The following is a 23,096-nucleotide window of genomic DNA, read 5'->3' on the forward strand; positions in this document are numbered from 1 at the left end:
GGCATGAGATCTGCAGGAGACACCCTCCAAAAAGGTAGTTTGCAGTGTCTTCAAGGATAGGTTAAGAGGCCAGTGATCCTGTGGAGCAATAGGCAGAATTGCTTGAACCACACATCCCCAGGTTTTTTGATGTAGTGAAGGAGGTGAAGGGGGTCCACTTCCCCTCTGATGGGTTACCGTGCCAGACAAAATTAGACATCAGAAATGGAGAGAGGTCGCAGAGCGGGTAAATACCATAAACATTCTGCTGGAATGTAATATAATGACCTCTGGAGGACGTGCTTCTCCTCTCCTGTGCTTCTCTCCTTGTCCTTATCATAAGAGAGCATGTCAGTTGGTCAGGTCCAAACCTGCCCCGAGAGAAAGTCACCCATGGAGACACGAGAGGTAATTCACCGATAGGAACAAGGTCTGCAAATGCATGGGAACCCCATCACCTGAAAATTCCCCTCCGAATCACACACCATGCTGACCATGAACCATATGCTTCCTTCACTGTCACTGGGTCAAGATTCTGGAAATTCCTTCCTTACAGCACTCTAGGGTTACTTACAACAGATGGATTGAAGTGGTTCATCGCCACTTTCCCAAGGGGAATTAGGAATGCAATGCGATCCCATGAATGAATTTTGAAAAATCATATTTGCATAACAAATTTTGTCTTAGACAAAATAATTCCATTCTGTTATTGCTGATCACTATTTTCTTTTAACTTGGATGCCTCTTCAACAATTCTCAAATACCACAAAGTCAGTGTTTAACATAGTCAAAAGTATTGTGAAAAGAACTCATAATTCCTGTCAAAATTGCAAAATACATTGACTCGTTGATAATTTGCAGCACTGTGCTTAAATACAGATAAACACATTAAAACCTGTTATCGTCTTTATTTTTAGATTTACAGATGTGTGTATAGAAGACACAAGTTCTAAGTTCCCTACAGTAGGAAAGATCTGGAATAAATGACTGAAAGAAAACTGTGTTTGTCTTTTCTCTTTTAGGACCCACTGAACCTCTATCCTGGAATGTACAAATTTCAGTCATTCACTGATGATCTTTTAAGTTCAGCAAAGAAAAGACATGGAAAGTTCAGCATGATCGAGCAGTACCCATTTCCCCCAGTGGACAGAATATTCTACAGCGGGCTGAATATGATTCGACCGCCAGTAGTTAGTCTCCAGGGCTGCTGCTTTATTCCAGCTTTCTCTGAGAAACAGTTGACATTTATTTCATTGTGTTTTACTTTATGTGGCATTGATGCTCTGACTTATAATCTTGTTCTCCTGCTGTTCAACAGGGCAAGACTGCCTTTTACGATGTGAGAGACCTTTCCAGACCAGAAAATCGAAAGCCACCTCCATTTTTGTCGTCCACAAGCCGGGGTGGCCGTATACCTGTGAAAATGCTCACTTTTAACCATGTAAGTGAGAGATCTGTGTAGCTCGCTCGCTCACTCGCTCCTGCCTTCTCTTCCTCCCTCCCTCCCCCCTCACTCACTCACTCACTCACTCACTCACTCACTCACTCACTCCTCACTCACTCACTCAGTCCTCACTCACTCACACCAGTGAGGTTAGTCTAGGATAGTTCAATAATTTTGCCATAAGCAGATCTCACGTGCCGAATGGGCTAGAGTCTGTTGCTTGTGATGATATGTATATTTGATAACTATTGTGAGCTTAAAAGAAATTAAAAGCTCAACAAAAAATGATGCTGGAAGATCCAATTAAAATGTGCCGTGCGAGTAAAGAACCTAAAAGTAGATGTGCCAAAATGTTGAATCGGGAATGTGGCGTCAAAATTCTCAACTCAGTCCAGCTTGAAATTCAGCGCACTCAAGAAGATGGCCGATTTGCGCCAGCGCACCTAAAGAAAAAACGCGATTCACACGTTGAACGTTCTGTGCATGTACGAGACCAGTTCGGATATGCGCACATTAATAAACGAAGCGGTCCGGAAGAATACCGCTTCATGACGTCATGCGCACTTGAAAAAAAGCGCACTCCGGACAGGATCGATTTGCGAATGCACAATGGGTATTTGAGCATGATGTCACAGACGTGATGACATCAGGATGTTGTGGCCACACCCACGTACGAAAAGAAATGCCTGACAATCGAAAAAAACCGTTTAAAAGGCACCAAACAACAACATTTCACCTCCCAAGGCAGAACATTGCCTGAATTTGAACAAAGAGCTGAAGAAGATTTTTGCAGCACCATGGAACAAAATGTTTGCAGCAAACAACAATTTTTTAAATTTTTTTAAATAAATTTAGATTACCCAATTATTTTTTCCAATTAAGGGGCAATTTAGCGTGGCCAATCCACCTACTCTGCACATTTTTGGGTTGTGGGGGCGAAACCCACGCAGACACGGGGAGAATGTGCAAACTCCACACGGACAGTGACCCAGAGCCGGGATCGAACCTGGGACCTCAGCGCCGTGAGGCGGTTGTGCTAACCACTAGGCCACCGTGCTGCCCTGCAGCAAACAACAATAAGAAAATGTTAACAAATCTAAAAATAAAGACGATAACTCCTACATTGAAGAGTATTACGCAGATATGGCAGAAATATTCGGCTGAACTGATCATTCCGTTAGTATCGCGATTGAAAATCTAATTAGCGTATTATTAAAGGTAGACAAATCCAATACATTGATGGAATGGCAGATCATTGCAACATCGGACGACAGTAATATCTGACAAATGAACAACAAGAAGAAGATGACTATGACAGTCTATCTAGTTTAGTTCCTGAACCAGAAGGAGCAGTCTATGAAGGTCTATCTCATATATTTGCTGAGCTAGAAAAAGAAGACTCTGAAAGTCTATCCACTGTACTTGCCAGTAAGGACAACAGTGAGGAAACGGATAATGAACAACCAAATCAAGACTATGAAGGTCTACCCACTTTATTTGCGAATAGTGACCAAGTGATTACAAGTAGTATACAAGGTGTGCAGGACAAAAGCGAGACTGACAGATCTCAGCTGGACTGTACAAAGGCTGACAATCAGAGTGCAACAATGAACAAATCAAGTGAGAGCACATCAATGGTGAACAGCGAACAAGGAAATTACATCTTGGAGAAGTTGACACTAGAAGAAGAGCACCAAGAGATCAAAGATAAAACAGATCATCCAGAAAAGACTGATGTCACAAAACTCAACGATACATCGGGTCATCCCCAGGAACCTGAGACCATAAAGTGCAGCGAAGCATCAGATTATACAAAGGATACTGATGGTATAATGGTTGAAAATGAATCAGACGAGCCAAAAGGAATGGATCTTGACCATACAAAAAATCACTATGGAACAACAGACTGTACACAAAGATATGGCTGTGAAACTGAAGGTCAACTGACCAGCACAGTTCAATGCAATGTCAAGAAAGTGTTTGAACTCACAGTCACGCTTTTTAAAAAATAATCTTTATTGGAATTGTTTACAGAAAATATAACAACAAGCAATGAAAAGCAACAATATAACCCCATAACATCTGTAACACCCCCAAGACCGTATCAACGCATGTATCACATCCCCCCCCCCCCCACCGCCCCAAACCCAGTAAACAACAAGAAAACTTAAAAATAAATTAAAATTAAATAAGCAAACATAGTCATCGTCCCCCCGAGCTCACAGTCACACTTGACAGACCATACAGTATGGAAAGCAATCCAGATGGTAACCGAGCAAGGAAGTGCAGGACAGTATGTGAAAAACAGCTACCAGTCGAGGTAACACGGACATGCGCTGGGAGGGGGGACTGGGGAACAACCGCACGTGACTCCGCCATGCCGACCACTGGATAGTGTGTATCCATTCTGATGGCAGCCCTTGTCCCTGCCCGTCTACCTTACTGCCCACCCATAATGCCCATTGACTGCTGAGGCCACTGGCCGTTCGGCTGAAGGCTATCGCTAATAGGGAATTGGCAATCGTGGTTAAGTGAGCATTTCACACAACCCAAGTGGATTCCCATGGGTGGGCCATGTAGCATGTGGGAGTCATTGCCTAACATCCCAATCACACCTCGATGCGTAGACACTGTGCTTGAACACTGCTGGAGACAATACCACACATGTAGTAGCCAACATCCGAACATCCAGGGGATGGGACATAGCTTTGGTAACATGTCCACGGCCAGAGGGTGGGTGGTTGCCACGGGGAGATGCCCGGAGAGATGGGCTAAGGGTTCAGAGGTTGGCCCGCATTGTGGAAGAAAGTGACAGAGGCATCATATTAGTTATGCACAAGGGTGTTTATTTTGTGTGACAATTCTCCCGATAGTGCCGCCCATCCCCCCCACCCCTGCAACCCCTCTCCTCCTCCCCCCTCCCCCAGTGCCCTCAGTGATCTTCGATGTGCTTTGCCTTCCTAGCTTTACCACTAAGACTGGGTTTGTCCCCAGGATGCACATCAGAGGTGGAGGCTGCCAGCTACTTACCACATCCCATGGCCTTCAACACCCCTGGCGGACACCCTCTGGGGGCCCTGGTGGTCGGAGGGCACCGGCTCACTTGTCAGTGGCACATGCACAGTCATTGCCGCCACTCCCGTGTGCCGACTTCGAGACGCAGCCTCACGAGAGGACTGGAACTTGGGGGGGCCGGTGACCACCATCCCCTTTCCATGGGACGGATCCTGGTTGGCACTCAGCGCCCCTCCTCCCGCTCTGTCCCCATAGGGCCCTGGGGTTTACCATGGGACGGAGGGGCAGCTGGTTCGTGCCCCGGCTGCCCCTGCATTATCTGGCGGCTCCCCAGAGTCCGCACCATCGTGTTGACGCCCTTGGCAATGCTCCTCAATCATTGGGCCATACTCTCCAGTGGCTCAGCAATGTCCACCTGTGACTGGGACAAGCTCCACTGCGCCTCGTCCATTCCCCTCTGAGAGTGGGACATGTCCCGCAGAACTTCATTAAGGTCAGCTTAGTACTGGGTGACATCTCCCAGTGAGGTGCACATTTTGTCGAGATTCTCACCAATTGCTTGACGCCTTGGACATCTCTACTAATGGTGCCAACGTCATGCACCAGGCTCTCCTCTGCGGTCCCAACCCTAGCAGTGTTGGCCTCGATGCCACGCATTGCCGATGACATCTCCTGCGCTCGTAGGCTCTGGGACTCCTCCAATCGTCTTCGGACCTGCTGTAGTGTCGCTGACATCCCCCTTTGAATGTCCTGGCTGCACCCTAATGTCTCCATCAGCTCCGGGTAAACCTGTACTAGAGGCTCAGGATCTGTATAGAGGCTCAGCATCAGCATCTGGGTCCTGGGATCTAGCAGCCTTCAACTGCTGTCTCACATGGTGTCCTGCCTCCACCTGCATCATCATCTGTGTGGTGCTCACCAGATTGTGCCCCAGAAGTCTGATCTCTAACATTTCCCACCGAGGTGTGTGTATCTGCACTGGTGGAGGGTGGGGATGACAGCTGTGATGCCTCGATCGTATCTTCCTCAGTACTCCCATCCAAGGTGGTCTGATGGGAGGGGGCCACCCGGGATGGGTTGATGCCGTCGGCTGGAGCACCTGCGGGAGAATGGACATGTGGTCAGAGGAAGGGATGGGTCAGTCAGAAAGGTAATAACAACTCATGTTTGACAAGCCCTTCAAGTGGAGTCCGATGGTTCTTCAACTCTGCAATGTCTGCCAGCCTCCGCTCTGTCCTCAGCCACCCCAGTCACCCCCAGGGCCCGCTCCTCGAAAGAGATGAGGATTCTTATGTCCAGCAGCCCACCGCCAGTCTGGGCCTTCTCCCGATGGGAGAGCTCTTTCTGAGGAGAGGCAGAGAGGGCATTGTTATCCACATGTGTAGTTCACAGTGGTGGGGTCTGGGGTGGGTGGGGGGGGGGGGGGGGGGGGCATTGGTGTCCACTCAGTAGTGCTGCCCAGTGTAGGCTATTGATTTTTTTCCGGCACTGGGGGCCAGTCCTCCTGATCATACTCCCGGTGCTCACAACCACTGCCACCTCATCCCAGGCAGCACTCAAGCCCTGTGACTGACCTTCCAGGACCCTCTGGGGGACTGGACATCCCTCTTGGCCTCCACTGCGTTTAGGAGCCTAGCCAGATCTCCATCCTCGAATCTTGGAGCTGGTATCCTAGGCGCCATTGTTGTGAGCCGGATGGGGTTGACTGTGCAAGAGCCTTTTAAGTGCTGCTCGACCTTGTTGGCGGGGCTGGTGAGTACGGTGCCGATGAATCGACTGGCAAGCCTTCATTTGCGGCAAGAAGCCCATGGGACGTCATTAAGTGGACCAATTAATGTTGAATAGCGTTGCCGACCTCGCTGGGCTGAGTGCGGGGAAGCTTGTGGCAGTTCCGCTCGCTACCACACTTAGAAATCTTTCCGGAGAATCAGACCCAATGGGCGCGATTCTCCGCAAATGCGGAGAGTCGTAAAGGCTGCCGTGAAACCGGCCGTGTTTCACGGCAGCCTCCGCGCCCCCTCCCGGGACCCGATTCACCCCCCGGTCGGGGCTAGCATCGCGGCCCCGGGAAGAACGGCATCGCGGGTTTAGCGAACGTTCGCTAAACCCGGCCGCCAAGACTCACGGCGGCTGACACGTACGATGATGTCAGCCGCGCATGCACGGGTTGGACGGCTCCAACCCGGGCATGCGTGGATGACATCATCACGCATATGCGTCAAACCCGCGCATGCACGGTCCGTCATGCCCCTCAGCCGCCCCGCGGACTGATCCTGCGGGGCGGCGGAGGGACAAAGAGTGCGCGGGAATCGGACCCGTGGTGCGGCCGTGCCAATCGGTGGCATGGTTGTGCAGAACGGCACTTTGCGGCCGTTTTCACGAACTGTGAAAGCAGGTGTGTTTAAATTCGTGAAAATCGGCCGTAAAGGCCTGGGAACTCAGCCCATCGGATAGGGGAGAATCGCTGCTCGCCGTAAAAAAACGGCGAGCAGCGATTCGTGTCGTGGGGCGGCTGTGGGGGGGGGGGGGGGGGGGGGAAATAGCGGGAGGTCGGGAAAAATGTCGGGAAGGCCCTCCCGCTATTCTCCGACCCGTCGTGGGGGGCGGAGAATCGCGCCCAATGTTTCCCCTGGCTGTTCTGTTTCCAGGTTGAATGATCCACAGAGGACATTGTTCACATTAAACAAGGTACAGTCTAAAGTGGATTGGGCACTACTGAATTGTGAGTTATTATCATACCAAGAAATGTTAACGGTCAGATTTATAATTAAAGAGAGGGACACAGATTACAGACACATTCAAAAATATGGAGGTACTATACATTTATTTTAAAGAGGGTGATATTGAAAAATAGGTGCCATTTTCAACAAGAATGCATGAAGCTTGAGTATGCTGGGATGAGGGAAATTAATCTTTCATTAAGGGAAAAGCTTGGCCGAATGAAGGGGAACTCTTCTTATTAACGTACCAATGATTTTGTTTTGTTGCAGAACAATGTTGCCGTAGGTCGTTATGACCCCACTAAATATGATCCAAAAGCAACAAACGGCCACAACTCGTCATTTAAGTCCAAGACACAACGTTACCTCAGCAATATGGAAAGGGACAAGTACATGCAGTAAGTTTATATACATTGAATTACCACCATTACAAACTTTGTGCCTAGCTCCTGGTTTTCAATATTTCTGATTCCTAAATGAAGTTGTGGATATTGCTCCCAGGAAATGATGCCTACACCATGTATGCTTTCTGAGTATTTTATGAAAACCCAGTCAAGATAAGTATTTCCTCCTGCGTTTTCCTTGATGCACTAAAGTCAATTTGCGTTGCCAAATCGGACTTGGGCTTTCTAAACTAGTTGAATTGATTGAAGTCTCTCCCTATCAGCTTTGTTCTGTGTTTTATTTAATTGGTTCATCCTTAATTGCCCTTGAGAGGGGAGTTAAGAGTCAACCACATGGCTGTGAATCTGGAGTCATATGTAGGCCAGATCGGGTAAGGATGGTGGATTTCCTTCACTAAAGGCCATTAACCACAGGTTTTTAAAAATAACAAATGCCAATGGTATTCATGGTCATCATTAGACTTTTTAATTCCAAACATTTATTGAATTCAAATTTCACCATCTGCAGTGGTGGGATTTGAACCTGGGTCCCTGCAGCATTACCCTGGGTCTCTGGTTTACTAGTCCAGTGACAATATCACAATGCCATCACCTCCCATGTTACATTGGATCATCATAATATTGGTTGCTCATCCTCCTCCATCTCCATTCATAGCATTTTTGGATTTGGTAGGTGATGCCCTCCTGTCGCAGAAGTTGCCCATTTATCTGGGCTCGAGCCTGGCACAGATAAACACAGGTTTGCCTGCACCAGTGGCTGGGTATTCTGTGGCCAGCAAGTCCTGATGTGGGATTTGAGTGCAAAGCATTCTAGCATCAGGGACTGTTTAGCACACTGGGCTAAATCACTGGCTTTGAAAGCAGACCAAGGCAGGCCAGCAGCACAGTTCGATTCCCGTAACAGCCTCCCCGAACAGGCGCCGGAATGTGGTGACTAGGGGCTTTTCACAGTAACTTAATTGAAGCCTACTCGTGACATTAAGTGATTTTCATTTCATTCCTTACCGACAATAGTGCCCTTTTAAAAATATTCATTTATGGGATGTGGGCATCACATTAGGCCAGTACCAGTTGCCCGTCCCTAATTGCCCTTGAAGGTGGTGCTGAACCATCTTCTTGAACCACTGCAGTCCATGTAGTGAAGCTACATTCAGAGTGCTGTTGGAAATTTCCTGGATTTTGAGTCAGCGACAGTGAGGGGAATAGCGATATAGTTCCAAGTCAGGAGGGTGTGGCTTGGAAGGGAGTGAGCAGTGGTGAGAAGGGGCTGTGGTGAGTTTCATGCAGTGCATCTTGTAGATGACATGCATTGCAGCCACTATGCATCAGCAGTGAAGGGAGTGGACGTTGAAGGTGGTGGGTGGGCTGCTAAACTGATGCTTTGTCCTGTATGATAAGCATCCTGATTGTTGTTGGAGTTCACTCACCTAGGCAAGTGGAGAGTATACCATCACATTTTCACTTGTGCCTTGTAAATCGTACAGAGGCTTTTGGGACTCAGGAGATGAATTACTCTCTGCAGAATTCCCAGCCTCTGATCTGCTCTTGTAGCCATAGTATTTATATGGCTTGTCCAGTTCAGTTTCTGGTCAATGGTCCCAGGATGTTCATAGTGGGGCATGCAGCAATGGTAATGCCATTGAATGTCATGGGGTGATGGACAGATTCTGCCTTGTTGGAGATGGTCATTGCCTGGCACTTGTGTGACATGAATGTTACTTGCCACTTGTCAGCCTGAATGTTGTCCCAGTCTTGCTGGCTATGTGCACCGACTACTTCAGTATCTGAGGAGTCTCAAATGGTGCTGCATATTGTGCAATCGTCAGCAAACATCCTAACTTCTGTTGTACTAATATAGAGAAGTGATGTCCTGGGATTGAGATGATTGATCCCCAACAACCACACCCATTTTCCTTTGTGCTCAATATGGCTCCAACCAGTGGAGAGCTTTCTGATTTCCATTGACTTCAGCTGTGCTAGGGCATCTTGGTAACACACCAATCAAGTGCTGCCTTGATGTCAAAGGCTGTCATTCTCATCATACTCACTTCACCTTTTGAGTTCTACTCTTTTGTCCATTTTGGGACCAAGGTTGTAACGAGGGCAGGAGCTGAGTGACCTTGGTGGAGCCCAAACTGAGCATCAGTGGACAGCTTATTGCTGAGTAAGTGTCACTTGATAGCACTGTTGGTGACCCTTTGCATCACTTTGCTGATGAAGTGAACCATGAGTTATTAATAATGCTGAACGACTGAAGAGTGTTTTTATTCTATAACTATTCTTCTATTTTTAGGGAGCGTCTGGGCTTTGGAAAACTCAGGTCAGGTGAAGCTGATACCAACTGAAAATGTTTGGTGCCTTAACTTATTTGAATATAAGATTCAATAGATCTATCAAGAAACCTTTTCACAATTCATTAAACTTAAAGCGATGGTGTATTGCATTCAAAATAAACTTGTTTCTTGGATTTTATAATCTAGTAAAGGAGCCTCTAACTGGAGGAATGAATAACATGAAGATGAATGTTGTCCCTCGATATAATTGGCATTATTTTATTGTTAAATTTGTTGTTTATGCTATTTTCTTCTGTCCTATTGAGATAAATAAAGCGAGGATTCTTCATGTGTGTGGGTCTAGATAGAGTGTGTTGGTGTTGGCTATTTGATCCTGCGAGGAATCACCATGTCCTCACATACACAAAGACACCTCAATTGCACTCTTTCCACTGAAATCGTGATGACAAGCGTCACTCCAAGATTTAAAGATATAATCCAAGCTGTCTCTTCAGTGCAGTAAAGAGGGAATGTTGCTGCTTTCAAATCAAGTGTTAACCTTGTCTACTTTGATACTGGCTAAATAAAAAATTCCACAGAACCAAAGAAGAGACAAGAAGTTATTCCAGTTCCTTGGCCATCATTTATCCAACAATCAACATTACTTACTCTTTGTGAGACATTGCAGTCTATAAACTGGCTGACATTTACTTGTATAACAATAGTGATTGCTCTTCAATCTGCGAAGTAAATTCTTTAGGATGTGAAAGGCACTATATAAATGCAAATTCATTCGCCACTGGATAATCTGATTTTCCCCAAACCAGAAGGCATAAAGTCAAAACATAGACTTACTGTCAATTCAGCTCATAACCTTTTTCTCTTGCCCCATTTTTGTGAGTGGAATTTCATAAGGCCCAGCTTTTTGATAGCTGCAGCTATTGGACACAAATCGTGCACACACATAGGAGCAGGAGTAGGTCATTCAGCCTTGACTCTGTGCTGCCATTGAACTAGGTCATGAATGAATTTCTACCTCAAAGCCATCTTCTCACGCTATCCTCAAATCCCTTAATGTCAATGGTATATAGAAATCTATCAACTTCTGCTTTGAACATATTTAATGACTGAGCCCCCACAATGCTCTGGGGTAGAGATCTCCAAAGATTTATTATCTTCTGACTGAAGAAATTCCTCCTCGTCTTGGTCCGAAATAGCCGACCTCTTATTCTGAGACTGTGTTCCATTTTTCTAAACCCAACAACCAGGGGAAAAAACCTTTGTGCATCTACCCTGTTGAGTCCTGTAAGAGATTTGTACACTTCAATGGGCAAATCTCATTCTTCAAGACTCTAGAGATTACAGATCCAATCTCCTCAATCTTTCCTCAAAGGACAATCCCGTCAACCCCGGATTAATCTGGTGAATGCATTGCATTCCCTCCATGTCCCGTGTATCCTTCCTTACATAGGGAGACCAAAACTGCACACACAATACGACAGGTGTGGTCTCATCAAAGTTCTTTACAGCTTTAACAAGACTTTCTGACCCATGTACTCTAATACTCTTGCAATAAAGGCTAACACCATTTGCCTTACTAATTGCTTGTAGCGCCTGCATGTTAGCTTTCAATAAGATATGAACAAGAACACCCCTCGTGGACTTCAATACTCCCCAATCTCTCCCCATTTAAAAAATACTCTGCATTACTGTTTTTCCTACCAAGTGGGTAGCTTCATATTTTTCCACATTATATTCCAACTGCCATGTTCTTGCCCACTCCCTTGGTCTGTCTAAACCTCCCTGAAGCCTCTTTGCATCCTTCTCATAATTCACAGTCCCACCAAGTTTTGTGCCATCAGTAAACCGTGAAATATTAAACATCCAAACCACTGATATAGATTGTGAATAGCTGCCGCCCAAGCAATGGTCCTTGCAATACCCCACTAATCGCTGCCTGCCAAACTGAGAATGATCCATTTGTCCCGACTCTCTCTTCTATGATAGCCAATTCTTAGTCCATTCCAGATATTTTATATACCGCCTTTTAGGAACTCAGGCATTCCAAAGTGCTTTACAGCCAATAAAGTAGATTTAATGGGTAATCATTATTGTAATGTAGGGAAAGATGGCTCTCAGTGTATACAAAGCAGTGAAATAAATGGCCAAAATCTATTTTTAGGTGTTGGTTGATGAAATGTTGGCTAAGGCATCAGAAGATGTACACTGCATTTGTTTTAAAAATGTGCCGTCAAATCTTGTACATGACCTCAGAGAGTATCTGATTTCATGCCTCATCTGAAAGATGATACCCCTGACAGTGCATCAGTGCCTCGTTACTGAAGTGCAAGCCTGGACTTTAGATAGATAAAGACTTGCAGTATTATAGCATCATTCACAAACCAAATCACTTTACAACAAGTGACTGCACTTCTAAAGTAATCTATAATGTAGAAAACATGACAGCCAACTTGCACCCCATTGTGATAATGATCCAATAGTTGATGATGTTGACTGAGAATTAGCTAATAATAATCTTAATTATTGTAACAAGTAGGCTTACATTAACACTGCAATGAAGTTACTGGGGAAAGCCCCTAGTCACCACATTCCGGCGCCTGTTCGGGTACACGGAGGGAGAATTCAGAATTCTCAGCTGGTATGGGAATTGAACATGCGCTGCTGGCCTTGTTCCGCATCACAAACAAGCTGTCTAGCCTACTGAACTAAACCAGAGATCCAAGCTCGCCTTATAAGTGAGCAAGGGCTGGTTACTTCAAGTCCCAACATGCCTTGGGGAGTTTCTGTGCATGTATCGACCAGGAGAGGCCAATGCATGTGCATTCTGTCATTTTGAAGTTCTTTGGGCCAAGGACAGTCCCAGTGTGCTTGCGCAAAAGGAAAATATCAGGAAAACCATTTAATGTGACTGGGAGTGGAGCGTCAGAATCCAAATCAAAGGCCTAGACAGGGGGCCAGGGTGGGGTCGCAGTTAAGGAAAGATAAACATAAGTTATCTCTAGGCAGGAAAGGTGTTGTTGGTAAGACTCCAGTTAGTTAGGGCCTGAGATGTCTGGAAGAGCCGAAAATGTCACTGGCTCTGTGCTGGTAGGGTTAGGGCTCAGAAGTCAGAAACGACTAGTTACATCGAGGAGACCAGAGTTCAGAGAAACACAAGGGAATTGCCTGCTCAGTGAAGTCAGGAGTCAAATAAGTGCCAAATTTACACTGCAGCATTTAAGTATGTCCATAGACTCGGAATCCAGGGAAACGTAGCTTCTGGAGCTGAGATTGAAACCCTGGGAGGTACTGAGTTGGAGCAACTTTTGGGGAGAATTCCAAGGCAAGATCTTCAAAGATGAAGACTGGAGTCCTTCATGAGAGCGACAGAGTTTCAACAAGATTGGTCGCCTCAGTGTTGACGAATATCTGGGTGGGATACTGAAAAATGCGTGCGATCTGTCTTGGTCGCTTCTGCAATTTATTATGCGGTGTGATGTGTTCAACCCCAGTTTGCTTGTTAATGAAATGAAAAAATGAAAATCGCTTATTGTCAGTAGACTTCAATGAAGTTACTGTGAAAAGCCCCTAGTTGCCACATTTTGGCGCCTGTTCGGAGAGGCTGGTACGGGAATTGAACTGTGCTGCTGGCCTGCCTTGGTCTGCTTCAGAAGCCAGCAATTTAGCCCAGTGTGCTAAACCAGCCCCTCACATGTACTTCTCATATTAACCGTCAATGTTAGAGTATGAGATAAATATTGTAAATTGTTTTATTGCTGACAAGAGAGATATGCTGTCAAAGCTTTTCGTGTTGCACTCATGAGGACATATATGCAAAAATACCAATCGGAAAAGGAACAATAATTTATACTGCATGAGAATGTAGTGCTGATTAACAGAGGCATTGCCATGGTGAATGCACCAGGGAACAGTTAACTGCAATTTTTTTGTTTAAATTCGAACAAGGTAGGTTGACTCTGCTCAAGGAATTACCATGGGGGATGGCTATCCTAAAGTGGTTTAGTTGAAAAAGCTGTAATGCATGGACATGCTCTTTCTGTCTGCAAAGGACAGGGCCCTGTATGCAAATATATGTAGCTTCTAGTATGTGTGAGCTGCACTGCGAGTCTGATTGATAATCTTAAATTGATTGCCCGTGTAATTCTTAGTACAATCAGGATTGTTCAGCAAGTGCCGTTCAATTGTGGAACCACATCTAATGATGAACACTATGTTTTGAGCTTTTTCAAGCACAGGCTGTACTTTGCCTGTTGCAAACAGCTGAAGGCGCGTGTCATTTGATATGATCATTCGGATGTATGTATTCTCCACTAACAGGATGCTGCAGTGAAGCCAAAAAGACATTCTGCCAATCATAAAAATGAATTTCTGGCATATGAATCTCAGTGCATGTGCGATGCCAGATATGTGGCTATATGTGGCTTAAGGGGCAGCAGGGTAGCATGGTGGTTAGCATAAATGCTTCACAGCTCCAGGGTCCCAGGTTCGATTCCCGGCTGGGTCACTGTCTGTGTGGAGTCTGCACGTCCTCCCCCTGTGTGCGTGGGTTTCCTCCGGGTGCTCCGGTTTCCTCCCACAGTCCAAAGATGTGCGGGTTAGGTGGATTGGCCATGCTAAATTGCCCGTAGTGTCCTAATAAAAGTAAGGTTAAGGGGGGGTTGTTGGGTTACGGGTATAGGGTGGATATGTGGGTTTGAGTCGGGTGATCATGGCTCGGCACAACATTGAGGGCTGAAGGGCCTGTTCTGTGCTGTACTGTTCTATGTTCTATGTCCCAATAACTGGCCAATCGTATTAACCTTCAGCTGTTTGCATCAAAGTACTGATGAGTGCAAGAAGAAAAACTTTGATAGAATGTCTCTTTTCTCAACAATACTCAAGTTCTGTACTACCATATTATTTTATATTTCTAATCTTGTATAGTGACATTTATTTTTGTTTGTACAAAACCCATGCAATCCTAGGCTTTATCCTCTTAGCGTGTGTTTACGTATCTCAAACTTTCTCTACTTTAAACAAAAATGTTACTGGGTCCTTTCCAGATCATACCAAGAACTTTGGGGTCAGAATAAGCAGTGTTTCTGTCCATTAAAAAGTATCTTCGTCATCTCTCTTGGTGCTGCAGTGGCATCACTACTGGCTCACTCACTCACATTGCTCACTCACACATCCATTGAATGTAGTTAAAAGTCACCATTAAAAATGAGATGAAAACAAGTGAAACCTTTGCAAAAATTCAGTTTAATCAGTGTCTATTTAGAAGAAAAGGATCCTTTATCCCAGAGTAGAAACTGACAACACTATGGCTTACATCCCGACACAAGTAAGCACGAGCCCAACTGGAAGGCAAACAGACAATTGAAATCTCAGTCATCATCGGTTCACCAAGGGTGGCTTATGTCTGATCAATGTAGTTGATTTTTTTTTGGGGGGGGGGGGGGGAAAGACCATTGACAAGGTGGACAGGGGGAGGGGGCGTATCAATGTTTTCTATATGAATGTACCTATGGATACTGTTATCGGCGGCACGGTAGCACTGTGGTTAGCACTGTTGCTTCATAGCGCCAGAGCACCGGGTTCGATTGCCGGTTTGGGACACTGTGCGGAGTCTGTACGTTCTCATCGTGTCTGTGTGGGTTTCCTCCGGGTGCTCCAGTTTCCTCCAACAAGTCTGAAAGACGTGCTTGTTAGGTGAATTGGACATTCTGAATACTCCCTGTGTATCCGAACAGGTGTCTATAGTGTGGTAACTGGGGGATTTTCACAGTAACTTCATTGCAGTGTTAATGTAAGCCTACTTGTGACAGTGAAGATTATTATTATATGGACTACCAATAGGCATTTGATAAAATAAAGATGAGAAAAATTAGAATGCATGAAATTAGAGATGAAGCTGGGCACGGTTAATTAAGTTGAGAGGGAGGAGTGAGGATAAGGCAATGTATTTTGAATGACAGAAGCAGACTCCACTGTCTGTGCGGAGTCTGCATGTTCTCCCCGTGTCTGCGTGGGTTTCCTCCGGGTGCTCCGGTTTCCTCCCACAGTCCAAAGATGTGTGGGTTAGGTGGATGGGACATGCTAAATTGCCCTTGGTGTCCAAAACATGTTACGTGGGGGTTACTGGGTTACGGGGATAGGGGAGATATGTGGGCTTCAGTAGGGTGCTCTTTGTAAGGGCCGGTGCAAACTTGATGGGCCAAATGACCTCCTTCTGCACTGTAAATTCTATGATTCTATGAGTTATGTGCTTTCTGCAGAGGGAAGGTGGAAGTGAGAGTACTTAACAGCTTTTGATGTGGTCAAAATATGTCAATCATAGTTTGATGTTTAGAAACATTGCGATTAGTTGAGGGGGGTGGGCAGAATTGCATTGCGGTGGGGGCAGCCACCAGACCTCGCTATCAGGCCGCCCGATAGCAGGATTCATAAGAGAATCACTTGCAATCCACGCATGCATAAATTTGCATGGCAAGGGATAGTGAATCAGCTCTGAGCGCCACCCCCAGTGTGTGCGCACATCAGAAGTGATACATCTCCGGCAGGAGAACATCAGGCTGGATTCTCCGATTCTGCAGCTATGTCCACAGGATCCGCCTGGTCGTACGACCAGAAAGTCACAGCCGCTGCTGCCCTGCACCGATCCTCTGCCTGGTGGGGGACGAGCAGCCACGCAGCATAAAGCCCCTGGCTTTATCTGCGGATATGGCCGCAGAATGGCTTGGTCAGTGGTCGCGCATGCGCATGGCAGTGGCCGCGCAACATGGTGCCGGCCGCGAGCGGCTCCAGCCTGCCAAAAATGACCCCCCGTAACCTCCATCGCCACCCCACACCAGTTCCCCCCCCCCAGCCCCTGCCGAAGCCCCCTCAGTGTAATGGCTCCCTCCCGACTGCAGCGGCGCTGTCCACAGCCGCCATGCGAGGTCCCCGAACATTGTGAGGACACGCGCGCCATGCTGTCGGGGACTCAGCCCATAAGGCGCGGAGCAACGGGGGAACGCCTCAGGTGACAAAGAACAAAGAAAAGTACAGCACAGGAACAGGCCCTTCGGCCCTCCAAGCCTGTGCCGACTATGCTGCTCGTCTAAACTAAAATCTTCTACACTTCCTGGGTCCGTATCCCTCTATTCCCATCCTATTCATGTATTTGTCAAGATGCCCCTTAAATGTCACTGTCATCCCTGTTTCCACCACCTCCTCCGGCAGAGAGTTCCAGGCACCCACTACCCTCTGTGTAAAACACTTGCCTCGTTAATCTCCTCTGAACCTTGCCCCTCGCACCTTAAACCTATGCCCCCTAGTAATTGACCCCTCTACCCTGGGAAAAAGCATCTGACTATCTACTCTGTCTATGCCCCTCATAATTTTGTGGACCTCTATCAGGTTGCCCATCAACCTCCATCGTTCCAGTGAGAACAAACCGAGTTTATTCAACCGCTCCTCATAGCTAATGCCCTCCATACCAGGCAACATCCTGGTAAATCTCTTCTGCACCCTCTCTAAAGCCTCCACATCCTTCTGGTAGCGTGGCGACCAGAATTGAACACTATACTCCAAGTGTGGCCTAACTAAGGTTCTATACAGCTGCAACATGACTTTCCAATTCTTATACTCAATGAACTGGCCAATGAAGGCAAGCATGCCATATGTCTTCTTGACTACCTTCTCCACCTGTGGTGCCCCTTTCAGTGACCTGTGGACCTGTACACCTAGATCTCTCTGACTGTCAATACTCTTGAGGGTTCCACTATTCACTGTATATTCCCTACCTGCATTAGACCTTCCAAAATGCATTACCTCACATTTGTTCGGATTAAACTCCATCTGCCATCTCTCCGCCCAAGTCACCAAACAATCTAAATCCTGCTGTATCCTCCGACAGTCCTTATCACTATCCGCAATTCCACCAACCTTTGTGTCGTCTGCAAACTTATTAATCAGACCAGTTACAATTTCCTCCAAATCATTTATATATACTATGAACAGCAAAGGTCCCAGCATTGATCCTTGCAGAACACCACTAGTCACAGCCCTCCAATCAGAAAAGCACCCTTCCATTGCTACTCTCTGCCTTCTATGACCTAGCCAGTTCTGTATACACCTTGCCAGCTCATCCCTGATTCCATGTGACTTCACCTTTTGTACCAGTCTACCATGAGGGACCTTGTCAAAGGTCTTACTGAGTCCATGTAGACAACATCCACTGCCCTACCTGCATCAATCATCTTTGTGACCTCTTCGAAAAACTCTATCAAGACTTCCTGAGGCCATCCATACAGCTTGCGGCATACTACCGAGCTTTTGAGATGGCAGAGCTTCGCAAAAATGGCACCACCCCCGATTACAGTGTAAACGTGGATTCTCCGGCCGATTGCCGAACGCGATTCCAGCATTGGCAATCGGAGAATCCCGCCCCAGATTTATTTTTAAAATGGCATGGACTAAAACTGTAGAGAAGCAAACAGATGCAATTTCCAGGTATAAAGTACTTATTGAGGTAAAGACAAATGGAACATTGATCTTTATCTTGTCATGGGAGTATCCCTTTAAGAAATGTGTTTATATCAAATGGCTTCAGTGATGTCATAGTGTGGGTGGAGATGGGCTGTGGCTCTGGCTTTTACTTTCGTTTTGAGCTGGGAGCTGACTGTGGCTCTGAGTTTTACTTTCGGTTTATATTATTGGAAGCTGGATTCAGACAAAGAAGGTTTCTTTGGTCTCGCTCTCTGCATGTTAAAAGGTGCCCAGATCACTTGATAATTTAAAAGTGATAACTGTTTCTGGAAAGAATTCAAACCCACTGGTCTGGTAAAAGGGTTTTTCTGGTTTAGTGGATGTTGTTATTAAACTGAAACAGTTGAAAGGGAAGTTATTAATGGTTAAATATATGGAGTACTGTCGCTGTGGGCTATTTATGTTTGTAGTTGATAAAATGCTTACTGTGTGTGTTTATAGAAATGTTAACCAAATTTGTAGAATGAACTTTGTTTTTGATTAAAAGTGCTTAAGGCCTCTGTTGAATAACACCTGAAAGGTAGGCCCTTGTACTCCTCATAACCAAAATCTATAAACACTTATAGGTGAACTTCATGATATACTTTGGCATTTTCTAAACCCTGGCCCATAACAATTTCAAAAGGGTTGGAATAAACGAGGAAGTGATCCTTCAGTCATTCAGAACTTTTAGGTCAGACTTCATCCAAATATTGTGTTCAGTTCCAGGCACTGCATCTCAGGAAGAATACATTGGCATTAGAGAGAGTACATAACAGTGTACCAGAATACTTGGACTCAAAAGGGCTGTTACTGGGACAATTTACATAAACATGGGTTAGACTTCCTTGAGTTTAGATGGTTGAGGGGCATCTAATTGAGGTTTTTATATTTTCTTTTTAAAAAAAAAAGGATTTTATAAATAAGGTACTTCCTCTGGCAGGGGAAATCAAAAACTGGGGGACATAATCTAAAAATTAGAGTTGGAACCTTCACAAATAAAAGCAGGAATCCCTTTTTTATAATAATCTTTATTATTGTCACAAACAAGCTTACATTAACACTGCAATGAAGTTACTGTGAAAAGCCCCTAGTCGTCACACCCCAGCGCCTGTTCAGGTACAGAGAGGGAGAATTCAGAATATCCTGTTCGGGTACACAGTTGGAGAATTCAGAATGTCCTGTTCGGGTACACAGAGGGAGAATTCAGAATGTCCAATTCACCTAACAAGCAAGTCTTTCGGGACTTGTGGGAGTAAACTGGAGCACCCGGGAGGAAACGCATGCAGACACAGGGAGAACGTACAGACAGTAACCCAAGCCAGCAATCGAACCTGGGACCCTGGCACTCTGAAGCAACAGTGCGAACCACCGTGCTACTGTGTTAACACAAATGATTATGGAAATACGGAAGTCCTTGTGCCGGAAGGCTATGAATTTTGAGTCAATTGAAATTTAAGATAGGGTTTGATACAGACAGGCAAATAATGTTGGGATACCAATCCACTATGAATGAAATGTTGGAACAGGTTCAAAGAAGATTGTACCTTGTACCTGATTACTTGGATAGCCGGTTGGCACAGATGGTTAGAGCATGGTGCTAATAATGCCACGGTTGCGGGTTTAATTCCCATACTGGCCAACGATGCAAACCTGTCACAAAACCATCTTCGTGCTTCATATGTATATTGCTTAATTGGGATCCAAATCCTGAAAATAAGGGCTGGAATTCTACAGCCATAGGAGCTCCCTGTCGGCAGTGCACCCCTGCCTGCGGGTTTCCCAGCGGAATGGGGTGGTTTCGTTGGGAAATCCCATTGACAAGTGGTGAGAGTAAGGGTATCCTGCCGCTAGCGAACGGCACTTGGCCGACAAACATGCAGCTGGGGGACCGGAGAATCCAGCCCACGGTTTACCAGGGAGCAGTAATCCCACGCTCCTATATGCTTTGGAGACTTGGACTAACCTACAGCAGAGAACTCACAGCACCAGAGAAGTATCATCAGCAGTGCCTTCGTAAGATCCTCCAGTGCCAAGAAAGGCAGTCCAACAAGTTAACGAGCTACACTCAGAACTTGGTCATGACAAGAGACTCCTGGGAAGGCAGCAGAAACATTTTTTTGGGAACGTCCTCAGAACATCCCTGAAAAGGTCAAACATACCCCCTGATTCGTGGGAGACCCGCTGGCTCTTGATCGACCAAAATGGAGATGGCCCATTTGGGAAGACACTGAACACAACAGGCTGTTGGGAATGCACAGAGGCAAACACAAAACTCCTACCAAACCATTCACCCAAGTCTTCAAGGATCGCCTGCCCCATGTGTGGCAGTCTCCAGATGGCATATTAGACTTATCAGCCATTGCTGAACTTATCGAAACAGAGTTGAAACGAGACATCCTTGAGCCAGAGGGCCTGTCTAAGAAGAGAATAAATGGAAATGAAACGTGCAGGTCGGGGGTAATTTTCTGCTCCCACCTGGGTTTGTAATTGCTCATATTTCTAGTCCATTAATATCGCCAAGGATATAATTACATATTTAAAATGATGTAATAATAAAACAACTAGGTCATTCCATTGTGAAATCACAAACACTGCATGCAGAAAGTTCTATTCGGAGCACTCAAAATCTTTCCAAAGCAGAAGTAACACTGTCAATCCAAGCACCTGTGACCCCCAGATAATTTGAGTCATGCACCAAGAAGGCAGTGCCATTGGCATTGTCACTGGACTAATAATTCAGAGACCCAGGATAAAGCTCTGCAGTCCCGGGTTCAAATCCCACCATGGCAGATGGTGAAATTTGAATTCAATAAAAATCCGGAATTAAAACCCTAATGATGACCCTGAAGCCATTGCTGTTTGTTATAAAAAAACCAGTTGGTTCACTAATGCCCTTCAGGGAAGCAAATTTGCCATCCTTACCCGGTCTGATCTACACATGATTCCAGACGCACACAGTGATGTGGTTGACTCTTAACTGCCCTCCCACTGAAATGGCCTAGCAAGCCGCTTAGTTCAAGGCAATTAGGGATGGGCAACAAATGCCGGCCCAGCTAGCGACACACACATCCCAAGAACAAATTTTTGAAAAAAGCACATGTAGTACTTTGATCAATCTATTTATACCCATTTGGAAACAAATGGACTCATAAGCAATAGACAGCATGGTTTTCTGAAGGGAAGATCGTGCCTCACTAACTTGATCCGAGTTTTTTGAGGAGGTGACAAAGATGATTGATGAGGGGAGGGCGGTGGATGTTGTTTACATGGACTTCAGTAAAGCCTTTGACAAGGTGCCCCATGGCAGACTGGTACAAAAGGTGAAGTCACACGGGATCAGAGGTGAGGTGGTAAGATGGATACGGAACTGGCTCTGTCACAGAAGGCAAAAGGTAGCAGTAGAAGGGTGTTTTTCTGAATGGAGGGTTGTGACTAGTGGTTTTCCACAGGCATCTGTGCTTGGGCTTCTGTTGTTTGTAGTGCACATAAATTATTTGGACGAAAATGTAGCCAGTCTGATTAGTAAGTTCGCTGATGACACCAAGGTTAGTGGAGTAGCAGATATAGTGTTGTGGATTGTCATAAGATACAGCAGGACATAGACATGTTGGAGACTTGGGCAGAGAAATGGCAAATGGAGTTTAATCCAGACAAATGTGAGGTAATGCATCTTGGTAGGTCTAACATAGAGGGGAAATATACCATAAATGGTAAAACTCTTAGAAATACAGAAAGATCTGTTAGGGGCAGCAGGGTAGCATGGTGGTTAGCATAAATGCTTCACAGCTCCAGGGTCCCAGGTTCGATTCCCGGCTGGGTCACTGTCTGTGTGGAGTCTGCACGTCCTCCCCCTGTGTGCGTGGGTTTCCTCCGGGTGCTCCGGTTTCCTCCCACAGTCCAAAGATGTGCGGGTTAGGTGGATTGGCCATGCTAAATTGCCCGTAGTTTGGTGCACAGAGGGTGCACAGGAGGTTTACCAGGATGTTGCCTGGTATGGAGGGTGTTAGCTGTGTGGAAAGGCTGAATAGACTTGGTCTGGCTTCATTAGAAAGACGGAGGTTGAGGGGTGACCTGATAAGAGGTCTACAAGATTATGAGGGGCATGGATAGAGTGGATGGACAGGCACTCTTTCCCAAGGTGGAGGGATCAGTCACCAGAGGGCAGAGGTTTAAGGTCCGTGGGGCAAAGTTTAGAGGAGACGTGCAAGGCAGGTTTTGTACGCAGGGGGTGGTGAGTGCCTGGAACATGTTGCCAGGGGAGGTTGTGGAAGCAGATACGTTAACAGCGTTCAAAAGGCATCTTGACAAACACATGGATAGGATGGTATAGTGGAATACGGCGCAAGGGAGTGCGGAGGGTTTTGGCAAAGGTTGGTATCATGACTGGGACAGGCTTGGAAGGCCAAAGGACCTACTCCTGTGCTGTATTGTTCCAAGTTTGTTCTTTTGTCACCATTTATAACTTCTCACTGAATAAAATTTTAAACTATACAGTTGACCACCAGACTACATTAGAGCTCACGGTTAGCTAAATTTCCTCCAAACTTTAAATTAACTGATAGAGCTAATGAGCAGAGCTCTATACACATCGGTATGCATATAAAGTTTGCTTTGCTGGAATAAAGTGGTTTGGTTGGTTTTATGAAGCTGTATGCACAGTATAATTTTAACAAGCAAACAGCACATATTGTTTATTGACTAATTCACAATAGAGTTTCGTGACAGATCATTACGGTGCACAGTAAGC

At 45.9% G+C, this 23,096-nt stretch overlaps 1 protein-coding gene across 1 annotated transcript in view; it reads left to right on the forward strand.

Annotated features, from left to right (window-relative positions):
• Positions 1-10,186, forward strand: part of LOC119964138 (lymphocyte expansion molecule-like) — a 33,219-nt gene extending 23,033 nt beyond the window's left edge. Inside the window, exons 7-10 of the mRNA XM_038793437.1 lie at positions 1,002-1,169; positions 1,298-1,420; positions 7,429-7,556; positions 9,856-10,186. Of these exons, the coding sequence (XP_038649365.1) occupies positions 1,002-1,169; positions 1,298-1,420; positions 7,429-7,556; positions 9,856-9,907 (471 nt within the window). The 3' untranslated portion in view covers positions 9,908-10,186. The remainder of the gene's footprint in view (positions 1-1,001; positions 1,170-1,297; positions 1,421-7,428; positions 7,557-9,855) is intronic.
• Positions 10,187-23,096: the final 12,910 nt, after the last annotated feature.

This window comes from Scyliorhinus canicula, chromosome 4 (assembly GCF_902713615.1).
Source record: "Scyliorhinus canicula chromosome 4, sScyCan1.1, whole genome shotgun sequence".
Lineage (NCBI taxonomy): Eukaryota > Metazoa > Chordata > Chondrichthyes > Carcharhiniformes > Scyliorhinidae > Scyliorhinus > Scyliorhinus canicula.